The sequence below is a fragment of the Anomaloglossus baeobatrachus genome, unplaced genomic scaffold (assembly GCF_048569485.1).
Source record: "Anomaloglossus baeobatrachus isolate aAnoBae1 unplaced genomic scaffold, aAnoBae1.hap1 Scaffold_2449, whole genome shotgun sequence".
Lineage (NCBI taxonomy): Eukaryota > Metazoa > Chordata > Amphibia > Anura > Aromobatidae > Anomaloglossus > Anomaloglossus baeobatrachus.
Window position 1 is genome coordinate 177,667 of NW_027442065.1, and position 15,011 is coordinate 192,677.

Consider the following 15,011-nt stretch of genomic DNA (forward strand, 5'->3'; position numbering starts at 1 on the left):
AGAGGCCGTTACATCCCGGGAAGAGACAGGATTTATCTAGAAAGTGTAAAATCTTTCCTTTCCCTGAATATTTCTGCCTCCGGTCATATTCCGTCTGCCGGTATAACGGGCTCCGCACCACAAAACTTACATCCAACTCATCAATTGTGGTGTTTTCTAAGTCACTTTTTTTGTCTTTCCTTTATTATTTTTTAGTTTCAAATTCTTCAAAATGGTGCAAGAAAAACTATTCACACCCGGTGAACTTTTCCACATTTTTTCACATTACAGCCACAAAAAATGGATTTTTATTGGGTTTTTATGTGATAACACAAAGTAGCAAACATTTGTGAAGTATAAAGGAAATTATACATGAATTTCTAAAAATGTTAAGAAATTTAACTCTGCAAATTGTGATGTACATTAGTATTCAGCCCCTGAGTGAATACTTTGCAGGACCTCCTTTCACTACAATTACTGCTGCCAATCTCTTGGGATGTGTCTACCAGCTTTGCACATCTAGAGTTGACATTTTTGTCCCTTCTACTTTATAAAACAGCTCTATCTCAGGTAAATTGGATGGAGGCGTCTGTGAAGCAATTTTCAATTCTTATTCTTTTGCTTTTAAAAATATTCATTATTCCATAAAGACCAAATTTGTGGAGTTTATGACCTAAGGGCACTTTACACGCTGCGATACTGGTACCAATATCGCTAGCGAGCGTACCCGCCCCCGTTGGTTGTGCATCACTAGCAAATTGCTGTCCGTGGCGCACAACATAGCTAGGAACAGTCACACTATACTTACCTGCCTAGCGACGTCGCTGTGGCCGGCAGACCGCCTCATTTCTAAGGGGGCAGTTCATTTGGCGTCACAGCGACGTCACTAAGCGGCCACCCAATAGAAGCGGAGGGGCGGAGATGAGTGCAACAAACATCCCGCCCACCTCCTTCCTTCCTCATTGCCGGCGGCCTCAGGTGCGATGTTGTTCCTCGTTCCTGCAGTGTCACATATAGCGATGTGTGCTGCTGCAGGAACAACGAACAACATCGTACCTGCAGCAGCAACGATTTTAGAGATTAGAATGATGTGTCAACGATCAATGATATGGTGAGTATTTTTGATCGTTAGCGGTCGTTCGTACGTTTTACACACAACAACGTCGTTAGTGAGGCCGGATGTGCATCATGAATTCCGTGACCCGAATCTTGTTAGCGAAGTCGTTGTGTGTAAAGTGGCCTTTATAGTTGTCCTGTGGACAGATTCTCCCCCTGAGCTCTGGATCTCTCCTGCTTTTCCTATGACCACAGGCCTCTTGGCTACTTCTCTATAATTAGTGCTCTCCTTGCTTGGGATGTTGGTTTAGGTGGACGGCCATGTCTTTGTCGTTTTGCAGTTGTGCTTTATGTGACAACCAAGCATCTGGAGATTTATGTGAGGGGTGTACTGTTCTTAATTAGGCCACACATATTGTGCCTTTGATTGGCAAAGTAAGAGAAGTTAGCCATTCTTTCATGTCAGACTGACCGGAACCCTATTGTCTGTTAAATAATGATTGCCTCAGCCTCTTTGACTACATAAATAACAGGAATATTATGCAGTCAGATTGAACTGAATCAATGAGAGAAGAGCCATCTCCCACCAATACTGTAAGACACAATAACCTGAAATGAAAACTGAGGGTATAAAAAGAGCTTTGCTCCTGTCACCACATTCATTCTGCAGGACATCAGCCTAGGATCCACATTTTCAGCTGGAGGATCACAGATATGCTTCACTGCTCATTGGTGAGCCCACAATTGTGCCTGGAGAACCCAGGTTAGGATCATTCAGTTGACTGGCTACATATCTTGCTGTGCTCAGTCATCTTTCTAAGCTTGCCGCTATCTCCTCTCAGTGGGTGCTCGTTAAAACCAGGGTTCTACTGACTGGGATAGTTAGCCCAGGAAGCCCCGAAGTCACAAAGATTCTAATCCCTCGCGAGCCAACAGATGGGTGAGATTCTGTCGCTTGTACCACCTTGTGGTCTTTCTGTAAATGTACGATACGTGTTTGCCTGTTGGTGAACCAATAACATCTTACCAAGGTGTGGTTCCCCCACCCTGTGTCGTCTGAGTAGTGTCCTGCCCACAAGGAAGGAGTGTGGGCGTTCAGTTGGATGAGCCCTGGTCTGATCGGTCTTTCTGAAGACAGCTAGGCCAGCACTCTACCGTACCCAATGACCCTCATGTCTCCATACTATACTCCTGCCATTTTTGGATGATGGATTGAAAAGTGCTTAGTGAGATGTTCAGAGCTTTGGCTATTTTTTTATAACCAAACCCTGCTTTACTCTTCTCCACAACTTTATCCCTGACCTGTCTGGTGGGTTCCTTGGTTTTCAAGATGCTGTTTGATCCCTAATGTTCTCAAACAAAACTCGTGAAATCTTCACAAAACAGCTGTAGTTATACTGAGAATAAATGATACAGGTGACTCAATTTACTAATTATGTCACTTCTGGAGGCAATTGGTCACTCAGGGGCATCATACTACAAGGGGCTTAATACAAATGCACGTCACAATATTCAGATTTATAGTTAATATAGTTATAAATATGTAGAAAACCATCTATCATTTCCTTTACACTCCACAAATACTTGTTACTTAATACTGGTATATCACATAAAATCACAAAAAAAGGCATTTACATTTGTGGGTATTACGCTAAAATAAGTGGAAACGTTCCGGGGGTGTGAATACCTTTACAAGGGGCAAAATGCCTTCATGACTCTAAAAATATTAGACTAGTTCCCTGGATCAATGTCCCATCACAAAATCTACTACTGATAACCTGCAATAATATATGTTTTAATGAAGGCATCCAAGCCCGCCTTGAATTTTTGTAGTCTATCAACATTTATCACATCATGTGTCAGAGATTTCCATATTCTCACTGCTCTTACAGTAAAGAATCCCCATCTGTGATTATGACTTAACCTCCTTGTCATCATTGCAGGCCTCAGTTGTAAAAAGCTAATTAGAAATATCTCAGTAATGCCCCTGATATACTTGTACATTGTAATAAAATTGCCCCGTAGCCTTTGTGTTTCCAAATGAATAATCCCGCGCTTGCTAACCTGTCCTCCTAGTGTAGTCCTTCCATTCCTTTAATGGTCGCTCTTCTCTGCACCCGCTCTAGTTCAATTATGTCCTCCTCATTCACTGGAGCCCGAAATTGTGCAGAATATTCTAAGTGTGGCCGCACTAGTGACTTGTATAGAGGCAAAACTGTTCTTGTTCGGAGCATCTGTGCCTCGTTCACTGCATCCTATTATGTTATCTGCCTTGGCAGCAGCTTCCTGGCCCTGGTTGGTTTTCTCGTCCTCCCGCACACCCACGTCTTTTTCAGTGTCATTATTATGCAGTAATTTTGCAAATATTTTTTAAAAAATTGCAGTTTAAAAATCGGCCAAAAAAGTCTGCAAAGCTAAAAACCTGCAAACATACAAAAAAACAAACAAAAAAACAAAACAAGCAAACCGATGAATATTATAAAATAGTCACGTTCCATACATGTCAAGTAAAAGCCGCTTCTTAATATTATTGGATCAAGAATCTTCATTTCGGTTCCTGCAGCCCCAAAACCATGAATTGTCTTCTCCTTCATGCCATATAAAGTCTCCAGTAATTATATTACTATACAGGATTCTTTCTGATGTCACATCGTCATCTTCTCCACATTCAGGTCCCTACAATATCGGATCCTCTCAGTGGAGATCTTCTATATAAGAAAATTCTCCTAATTGACCTATCAAGGATGGATATGGACAGTGACAAGATGGCGGAGAGGATATTACACCTCACCCTAGAGATCCTCTTCCGGCTTACTGGAAAGGTGAGAGATTCTGATGACGTCACTTTACATCATTCTTATCTATGGGAATAAAGGCAGCGTGACACGCTACGATATGTCTGCCGATATGTCGTCGGGGGTCACGGATTCCATGACGCACATCCGGCATCGTTAGAGATATCGTAGCATGTGACAGCTACGAACGAGTGTTAACGAGCAAAAATACTCACCTTATCATTGCTCGTTGACACGTCGTTCATTTTCATAATGTCGTTCCTCCTTCTGTGCGACGGTTGTTCATCGTTCCCGGTGCAGCACACATCGCTACGTGTGACACCGCGTGAACGAGGAACTACAGCTTACCTGCGTCCTGCCGGCAATGAGGAAGGAAGAAGGTGGGCGGAATGTTACGTCCCGCTCATCTCCGCCCCTCCGCTTCTATTGAGCGGCCACTGTGTGACGTCGCTGTGACGACGAACGTCCCTCACCCTTCAGGAAGAGGATGTTCGCCTCACACACAGCAAGGTCGTGCGGAAGGTAAGTACATGTGACGGGAATTAACAACTTTGTGCGCCACGGGCAACAAATTGCCTGTGACGCACTAACGACGGGGCGGGTGCGATCGCACGATATATCGTCGCGTGTAAAGCAACCTTTACAGATGGACAGAACTGGAGAGGTGAGGACTCTGGAAATGTCTGTAGTGAGATTTATTACTATGTCTCTCCATAACCAGGATTACACAGTAGTGAAGAAGACCTCTAGTGAGCTCTGTCAGGCCCCTGAGTCTGAGGGATGGGGAAAACCCCTGAGCCCAATCACGGGGCCTCCACCTCACCTCCTGATACATGAGGACATCAATGACCAAAAGATCCTAGAACTCACCTACAAGATGATTGAGCTGCTGTCTGGAGAGGTGACACTGCTGGGAATGCTGGGACATTATACAGTAACGCTATGAAGGGATCGGGGGTGACGGTATCATTGTATGTGTCAGGTTCCTATAAGGTGTAAGGACGTCGCCATCTATTTCTCCATGGAGGAGTGGGAGTATTTAGAAGGACACAAAGATCTGTACAAGGACGTCATGATGGAGGTTCCCCAGCCCCTCACATCACCAGGTAATAGACAGGACTAAATACACACGGCCTATAATCAGGGGCGTAACGACCACGGTCGCAGCGGTCTCTACTGCGACCGGGCCCGGGCTGGTTTGGGGCCCGCGGCTGGCGCCCGCCGTTCAGAGAAACAGCCGGCTCCTCTCAGCTGTTACTTTACTTTCAAACAGTAGCGCAGCTACCGGGGGAGGGGGGGCCCATGCTCAGAGAACGCCCAACCGGAGCTGCGCTACTGTTAACTATATCAGCGCATACAGCGCACCGATATAGTTAACCTCTGCGATAGTACTGGGAAATATGATTTCCCTGCACTGCTGGATGAGCGCACGCATATATATACACCAGGATAGGCCCACACCTTGGGGGACAAATATATGTCACAATAGGGCCCAGTCTGGGAGACAAATAATGTATATATGACTTAGAACTCTACTGACCAACGTCCGGAGGTGGGCCCAGGTCTAAATTTCGCACCGGGGCCCATCGCACTCTAGTTACGCCACTGCCTATAATTATCTGTATGTAAGTAATAAATTCAGTCCCTGTATGTGTCTCCTCCAGTTCTATCCAGTAAGAGGACAACACCAGAGAGATGTCCCCGTCCTCTTCTCCCACAGGACTGTAAACAAGAAGACCCCGATGTTCCTCAGGATGTGTTTCCTCCAGCTCTATCCAGTAAGAGATATCTACTCATGTACTTTCTGCACTAATTTTGTGTTTACATTTTTAGACTTTCTGCTCTGGTTTTTTCAGCTGTATTTTCTTTGCTTCTGCTTCTTCTGCTGTTTGTTTCTAGTCCCTTCTCTATGTTGTTGTGAAGGCAACTCAAAGACCTGCAGAGGGTTCACGAATACCCTGTTTCCCTTAAAATAAGCCCTATACTAAGCCCTAGTTACAGGCAGGTCCAGCGTTCGGAGGAGTCAAACTGTGCAATTTCTCAGGAACCCCACTTTCTTAAGGACCTCATCAGTTGCATTCGGAAGTTGATTGTTTAAGGACCTTTGATGAAGTCATGTGACATGATGTAACCAAAGGTCTCTTAATTGCATGAATCTAAAAGAACTCAACAGGACACAGGCTGGCATACAGGACTGGTATTAGGTGTAAGGGAGAGCAAACTGGGCAATTTCACAGGGCCCCCATTCTCCTAGTGGCCCCAGTGTTTATATATCGATTATAGGACTGGTTAAGAACCTTTTTGACATCACATCATGTGACCAAAGGTCTCTTAATTGCAGGAGTATAAAGCTGAAGAGGAGACAGGCTGGTGTGTGTGCGTATGTGTGTGTGTGTAGATAATAGGAAAAAAAGAGTTACAGCCGCACACTGAGATACCAAATTTTTAAACTCCCAAAAAATATCTAATAAAATTATTGCTGTAGAGAATGTGAACTACTGGCAAACTACCCTGGAAGGATTGGAGACACCTACAGAAGGAGATTTGACACCTAGACCTTGATTCTTCAAAGCAATTATGCCAGAATTCTGTCAGAAATCACTTTTCAATCAATTTTTTTGTGCAACACAGAGTTGTGAAAAAAGATTGTGCGACTAAATCATCATGGCGCGCTGTGCTGACATCACTTGTATGTCCTTCAGCTCCCAGCAGTACAAGCAGACAGGGCCTCGCCATCGCCTTTTCCACTGCGAAGAAGCTGACTATCAAGCACATGACTGTGATCAGAGGAGGTCTGATGGGTGTCGGGATAGCTCAAGGAGCTGCAGCAACCAGACACACTTTTGTTTTAGTGGACCAGACTGATGACATCTTGAAAAAGTCTGCAAAAAGTATTGAGGACAGCTTGAAAAGGGTCACTGAGAAGATGTTTGTGGACAAGCCTGAGGCTGCTTCACAGTTCATCAACAAAACCCTCTCAAACTTCAGCACAAGCACAGACCCAGCGGCCGTGGTGCACAGCAATGATCTGGTGGTGGAAGCCATAATAGAAAACTTGGAAGTGAAAAACGCACTAATCAAGACACTGGACAAATTTGCACCAGAACGCACCATATTTGCCAGCAACACATTCTTATTGGCAATAACTGACATGGCCAACTCCACAACTAGGCAGGATCAGTTTGGAGGTCTGTATTTCTTTAATCCAGTACCAATGATGACGCTGGTGGAGGTCATTAAGACACCAATGACTAGCCAAACGACTTCTGACTCTCTCATGGACTTCAATAAAGCACTGGATAAGACGCCTGTGTCATGTAACGACACCCCAGGGTTCATTGTTAACCGTCTTCTGGTACCATACCTAATGGAATTTGTGCATCTTCATGAAAGAGGTCATGCATCTAAGGAAGACATGGATGTTGCAATGAAATTGGAAGCCCATTACCCAATAGGTCCTTTTGAGCTTTTGTATTATGTTGGTCTTGACACTAGTAAATACACCATTGATGTTTGGTACCAGATGGAACCTGAAAACCCATTTTTTGCCCCCCGTGAATTACTCAATAAGCTTCGAAAGAAGACTGGAGAAGGATTTTATAAAGGCAGATGGTTGGCCTGGCTGCACTGCAGAGCTATATTGTTATAGTCTCTTGTTTGCTTTGATTATGATGACCGTTGTTGTTTTTACATTGCACGGTTTTCTCAGCACTTATTAACACCGAGTGCCTTACAGTCATGATTCTCTATTTCATCAACATCCTTTTGTACCGCTGATTCCAAACATTGATACATCATAGCCATTCTACAGTCAATAAAAAATAAATGTAAATAAAAATAAATTGTGCGACTTTTGGAGGTTTCACGCCAATTTTAACCAGCTTCGCAAAAATGGACAGAGCTTGGTCAGAAGAAGGGTGTCATGCCACCGCTTCTCTAATTCATAACAAACCAGAAATATCACGCCAGTCCCTGATGTCATTTTTCAGTGTACATCTCCGGTCTTGATGAATTGGAGCGCTAATGTATACCTGCACAGATAGCAAGACCATGCTACCTGCTTGGTTCCAAAGCCTAAGGGGCACTTTGCACACTACGATATCGCAGGTGCGATGTCGGTGGGGTCAAATTGAAAATGATGCACTTCCGGCATCGCATGCGACATCGTAGTGTGTAAAGGCTTGATGATACGAATAACGAGCGCAAAAGCGTCGTAATCGTATCATCGGTGCAGCGTCGGCGTAATCCATAATTACGCTGACGCGACAGTCCGATGTTGTTCCTCGCTCCTGTGGCAGCACACATCGCTGTGTGTGAAGCCGCAGGAGCGAGGAACATCTCCTACCGGCGTCACTGCGGCTTCCGTAGGATATGCGTAAGGAAGGAGGTGGGCGGGATGTTTACATCCCACTCATCTCCGCCCCTCTGCTTCGATTGGCCGCCTGCCGTGTGACGTCGCAGTGACGCCGCACGACCCGCCCCCTTAACAAGGAGGCGGGTCGCCGGCCAGAGCGACGGTCGCAGGACAGGTGAGTCCATGTGAAGCTGCCGTAGCGATAATGTTCGCTACGGCAGCTATCACAAGGATATTGCTGCTGCGACGGAGGCGGGGACTATCGCGCTCGGCATTGCAGCATCGTCCTGCGATGTCGCAGCGTGCAAAGTACCCCTAAGGATAGGCCATCAATCTTACAGTCCCGAACAAGCCCATTAAATATTTGGCTTCTGTCTCTATTATATTTTCATCTTCGAAAAAAAACCTTTTTGAAATTGTCTATGTTGTGGATCAATGTCACAACGAGATGCTTGCAGGGCATGCCAACTGTCATGGCAGCATCAGGATCTGTGGAAATTACACATTCTGGCACTTTTGCTTGCTAACTTCTCTGTTATCTGTGATCAGCGCAGGGAGACGCAGGCATCGAACCACATACTTAGTAAGACTAGCAAGAGTTATTCTCTGCTGGGCTCCTTGTTAGTGTCTTTGTTTACATGCTGTAGTGGAGCCAGTATCATTCGCTCCCCTTCTGTATATGCTGGCTGGATAATTCCATTAATTCCAGCTATAGTTTACCTATACAGGTCTGGTGAGCTGTTGTGATACATAACTAGTGGTTGTTGTGCATTATTGCTGTGAGCAGTTGTGGTGTTAACCCTTGTTGTCTTTTTGTTTCTGCCTTCCTTCTCTTGCTTTTCTCCTTAGTATCTCACTGTTTATTTCTGGGAGTTTGCAGTGTGTCTGAATTTTGGTTTTCCCATCTGTCTTAAGCCCACTTTACACGTTGCAATTAGTTGTACAATCGCATTTGCGATGTGACACGCCCAGGTTGCATATGGGATCTTATGAGATTTCACGTTGGTCGTTCATTTGCTGTCACACGAGCGTTAGTAGTCTATGTTAAATTGATCAATGTTATGTGCGATCCTTTAGATCATGTGTTCTGTGACGTATGCATTGGGCACCTTTTTTTTTTTTTTTATTTATTGACTTGCCAAGCGTGTGTAATGTGTAGGGATGCGTTTTTACTATGTCATCTGCCATTCAGATCTGCTACATGGCCGCTAACAGCAGACACAGACAGCCATGTAGCAGAGCTGAATGGCAGATGACAGCAGACACAGACAGAGCCGCACTGTCAGAATGAACTCGGGTGAACTTCACCCGACTTCACGGTCATGCTGCGGCTCTGTCTGTGTCGCGTCCTGATTAGCGGTCACCAGTGAAGGACTCACCGGTGACCGCTAATCTCCTAAATTACTGAAGTTAGCAGCCCTCTCTCATACTTACCAATCCCCGATCCCCGGCGCTGCACGGCGTTCACACTGCTCCGGCGGCTTTTACTGTTTTGAAAAAGCCGGCCGCCCATTAAACAATCTCGTATTCCCTGCTTACCCCGCCCACCGGCGCCTATGATTGGTTACAGTGAGACACGCCCCCACTCTGAGTGACAGGTGTCACACTGCACCCAATCACAGCAGCCGGTGGGCGGGTCTATACTGTGTAGTGAAATAAATAATTAAATAATTAAAAAAAACGGCGTGCGGTCCCCCCAATTTTAAAACCAGCAAGATAAAGCCATACGGCTGAAGGCTGGTATTCTCAGGATGGGGAGCTCCACGTTATGGGGAGCCCCCCAGCCTAACAATATCAGCCAACAGCCGCCCAGAATTGCCGCATACATTATATGCGACAGTTCTGGGACTGTACCCGGCTCTTCCCGATTTGCCCTGGTGCGTTGGCAAATCGGGGTAATAAGGAGTTATTGGCAGCCCATAGCTGCCAATAAGTCCTAGATTAATCATGTCAGGCGTCTATGAGACACCCTCCATGATTAATCTGTAAATTACAGTAAATAAACACACACACCCGAAAAAATCCTTTATTATAAATAAAAACACAAACATATACCCTGGTTCACCACTTTAATCAGCCCCAAAAAGCCCTCCTTGTCCGGCGTAATCCAGGATGGTCCAGCGTCGCATCCAGCGCTGCTGCATGGAGGTGACAGGAGCTGCAGCAGACACAGCCGCTCCGGTCACCTCCACACAGCTAATGAAGACAGCCGCGCGATCAGCTGCTGTCACTGAGGTTACCCGCTGTCACTGGATCCAGCGGTGGATGCAGCGGTGGCCGCGGGTAACCTCAGTGACAGCTCAGCTGATCGCGCTACTCACCTCCGCTCCGGTCAGCTTCAGTCAGCAACTTAGTTGAGTAGCGCGATCAGCTGAGCTGTCACTGAGGTTACCCGCGGCCATCGCTGCATCCACCGCTGGATCCAGTGACAGCGGGTAACCTCAGTGACAGATCAGCTGATCGCACGGCTGTCTTCATTACCTGCGTGGAGGTGACCGGAGCGGCGGTGTCTTCTGCTGCTCCTGTCACCTCCATGCAGCAGAGCTGGACGCGACGCTGGAGGACTGTGGAGTACGCCGGACATGGAGGGTTTGTCGGGGTTAATAAATTGGTAATGAGGGAATTTGTTTGTGTTTTTTATTTCTAATAAAGGATTTTTTTCGGGTGTGTGTGTTTTTTTACTGTCACTTACAGACTAATCATGGAAGGTGTCTCATAGACGCCTGACATGATTAATCTAGGACTTATTGGCAGCTATGGACTGCCAATAACTCCTTATTACCCCGATTTGCCAACGCACCAGGGCAAATCGGGAAGAGCCGGGTACAGCCCCAGAACTGTCGCATATAATGTATGCGGCAATTCTGGGCGGCTGTTGGCTGATATTGTTAGGCTGGGGGGCTCCCCATAACGTGGAGCTCCCCATCCTGAGAATACCAGCCTTCAGCCGTATGGCTTTATCTGGCTGGTTTTAAAATTGGGGGGGACCGCACGCCGTTTTTTTTAATTATTTATTTATTTATTTCACTACACAGTATATACACGCCCACCGGCTGCTGTGATTGGGTGCAGTGTGACACCTGTCACTCAGCGTGGGGGCGTGTCTCACTGTAACCAATCATAGGCGCCGGTGGGCGGGGTAAGCAGGGAATACGAGATTGTTTAATGGGCGGCCGGCTTTTTCAAAACAGTAAAAGCCGCCGGAGCAGTGTGAATGCCGTGCAGAGCCGCGCCGGGGATCGGGGATCGGTGAGTATATGAGAGAGGGGGTAAGAGGGATAGACTGACATGGACAGAGAGAGAGGGACAGAGATAGTGACGGACTGACAGAGATTAGTGAATGACAGACATTGTGAGGCGCTTCAGAACACAGCTTTTCAGCTGCGCTCTGAAGCAGACCTTTTTTAAGCTGCGGTGCAGAGCGCACACCTGCGCACATAGCCTCAGACATCAAAATCGTATGAGGGATGTCGCACGTTACAATTGACTAGTTTCGTACTACCAAACGTCCAATGTATGAGGAATAAACGACGTGTATGCGATCACCGTATTTTCGTTCAATATCGATCGCATGTAGGTTTCACACGCAAACACGTCACGAACGATGCCGGATGTGCGTCACTTACAACTTGACCCCGACGACGGATTGAAGGATTTATTGAAGTGTGTAAAGCAGGCTTTAGATCTCGAAATTGGACAACAGATTCAGAATAATTTGTTTCCTAATTTTATTTCTGATGTTATGGTTTATAAAAATAGCAACAAAAAGAGGAGCATATCCTCCAAAAATTAAGTAATACTTACAGCAAGATGGGCTGCAGTGCGTACATCCCCAGGCCAAAAACTAGTACTCTACCAGGATAAAGCTAAACCCCCAACAAAAGTGGAAGCATCACAGGTGCAGGAGGAGCAAATCACACACACACACACACACCTCCATGGAATGGAGGGGGGAGACTGCTAGATGATGAAACTGCACACTAGTGGCTTGCATAGAGCGCTGTTCACACATACAGATAACACAGTCACAAACCCGCAGCCTATTAGGTGACGCCCATACTATTAGATCAGTCGGGCTGCCAAGCCGTACCCCACTGTGTATCATGCACGGACAGACACTCTACAATGCAAGGCCCAACAGAATGGGGCCTGGCTGTATCCTGTACAAAAAAATATGAGGTTTTTGTTGGTATTTATGGCCATAAAACGTAAGCCTACAACCCTCATCACGGGACCTCATGCTTGTAGATTCCTACACTAAATATGAAAATAGCAACAAAAAGAGGAACATATCCTCCAAAAATTAAGTAATACTTACAGCAAGATGGGCTGCAGTGTGTACATCGCCCAAGCCAAAAACTAGTACTCTACCAGGATACAGCTAAACCCCCACTAAAGTGGAAGCATCACTGGTGCAGTTTTATCATATAGCAGTCTCCCCCCTCAATTCCATGGAGGTGTGTGTGTGATTTGCTCCACCTGCACCTGTGATGCTTCCACTTTTGTGGGGATTTAGCGGTATCCTGGTAGAGTACTAGTTTTTGGCCTGGGCGATGTACATACTGCAGCCCATCTTGCTGATGTTATGGTTTAAAAATATAAATCTACTTTCCAAATTATATCATTAAAAAATAATAACATTGTGTTTATTTTTAGCCGATGACTGTATCAGGAGTTCAAATGGACCTCTAATATCTTCAGAATTTAAAATAGATGATCAAACTATTACACATGATACATATGAAGAGCATGCTGTTGTTCCAAATATACCTCCAGTACTTCCTCGGAAAGCTCTATCATCTGATCTTTTCAAACAAGTCCAAAATTCTGATTTATCACAGCATTGTCAGCAAAATAAACGTTACAGAAGGGATGTGGGACATGAAACGGCTCCTACAAGGGAGAAACCATTTTCATGTTCAGAGTGTGAGAAATGTTTTATTTGGAAATTGGACCTTGTTACACATCAAAGAATTCACACAGGGGAGAAGCCATTTTCATGTTCAGAGTGTGGGAAATGTTTTATTCGGAAATCAGACCTTGTTAAACATCAGAAAATTCACACAGGGGAGAAGCCATTTTCATGTTCAGAATGTGGGAAATGTTTTATTCAAAAAACACATCTTGTTTGCCATCAAATATCTCACACAGGGGAGAAGCCATTTTCATGTTCAGAGTGTGGGAAATGTTTTATTCAGAAATCAGACCTTGTTAAACATCAGAAAATTCACACAGGGGAGAAGTCATTTTCTTGTTCAGAGTGTGTGAAAAGTTTTATTCAGAAATCAGATCTTGTTTACCATCAAAGATCTCACACAGGGGAGAAGCCATTTTCATGTTCAGAGTGTGAGAAATGTTTTATTCGGAAATCAGACCTTGTTAAACATCAGAAAATTCACATAGGGGAGAAGCCATTTTCATGTTCAGAGTGTGGGAAATGTTTTATCTGCAAATCAAACCTTGTTAGACATCAGAAAACTCACACAGGGGAGAAGCCGTTTTCATGCCCAGAATGTGGTGAATGTTTTACTAGGAAATCACAGCTTGTTTACCATCAAAAAAATCACACAAAATAAACCATTTTTATGTTCTGAATGTGGAAAATGTTATTTTCAGGTTGTGAATACACTGAGTGCAGAATTATTAGGCAAGTTGTATTTTAAAGGATTTTTGTTATTATTGATCAACAACTATGTTCTCAATCGACCCAAAAAACTTTTAAATATCAAAGCTTAATATTTTCGGAAGTAGGAGTGGTTTTTTTTTTAAGATTTGGCTATCTTAGGAGGATATTTGTTTGTGCAGGTAACTATTGCTGTGCAGAATTTTTAGGCAACTTAATAAAAAACAAATATATTCCCATCTCACTTGTTTATTTTCACCAGGTAAACCAATATAACTGCACAAAATTTAGAAATAAACATTTCTGACATGCAAAAACAAAACCCCAAAAAAGTAGTGACCAATATAGCCACCTTTCTTTATGATGACACTCAACAGCCGACCATCCATAGATTCTGTCAGTTTCTTGATCTGTTTAAGATAACATTGTGTGCAGCAGCCACCACAGCCTCCCAGACACTGTTCCGAGAGGTGTACTGTTTTCCCTCCCTGTAGATCTTATATTTTATGAGGGACCACAGGTTTTCTATGGGGTTCAGATCAGGTGAACAAGGGGGCCATGTCATTATTTTTTCATCTTTTAGACCTTTACTGGCCAGCCACGGTGTGGAGTAGTTGGATGCATGTGATGGAGCATTGTCCTGCATGAAAATTATGTTTTTCTTAAACGATACCGACATCTTTCTGTACCACTGCTTAAAGACGTCTTCCCAGAAACTGGCAGTAGGTCTAGGAGTTGTGCTTCACTCCATCCTCAACCCGAAAAGGTCGCACAAGTTCATCTGAGGGACCACAGGTTCTATATGGGTTCAGATCAGGTGAACAAGGGGGCCATGGCATCATTTTTTCATCCTTTAGACGTTTATTGGCCAGCCACGCTGTGGAGTAATTGGATGCATGTGATGGAGCATTGTTCTGCATGAAAATCATGTTTTTCTTGAACGATACCGACTTCTTCCTGTACCACTGCTTGAAGAAGTCTGGGAGTTGAGCTTCACTCCATACTCAACCTGAAAAGGTCTCACAAGTTCATCTTTGACAATAACAGCCCATACCAGTACCCCACCTCCACCTTGCTGGTGTCTGAGTCGGAGTGGAGCTCTCTGCCCTTTACTGATCTAGCCTCTGGACCATCCATCTGGCCCATCAAGAGTCAGTCTCATTTCATCAGTCCATAAAACCTTTGAAAAATCAGTCTTAAGATA

The 15,011-nt window shown here is 44.8% G+C and overlaps 1 protein-coding gene and 1 pseudogene across 1 annotated transcript in view; both read left to right on the plus strand.

Annotated features, from left to right (window-relative positions):
* LOC142262371 (uncharacterized) overlaps positions 1-13,932 on the plus strand; it is a 50,630-nt gene extending 36,698 nt beyond the window's left edge. The window contains exons 2-3 of the mRNA XM_075332168.1: positions 5,495-5,608; positions 12,841-13,932. Of these exons, the coding sequence (XP_075188283.1) occupies positions 5,495-5,608; positions 12,841-13,760 (1,034 nt within the window). The 3' untranslated portion in view covers positions 13,761-13,932. The remainder of the gene's footprint in view (positions 1-5,494; positions 5,609-12,840) is intronic.
* On the plus strand, positions 5,981-7,479 carry LOC142262368 (hydroxyacyl-coenzyme A dehydrogenase, mitochondrial pseudogene; annotated as a pseudogene).
* Positions 13,933-15,011: the final 1,079 nt, after the last annotated feature.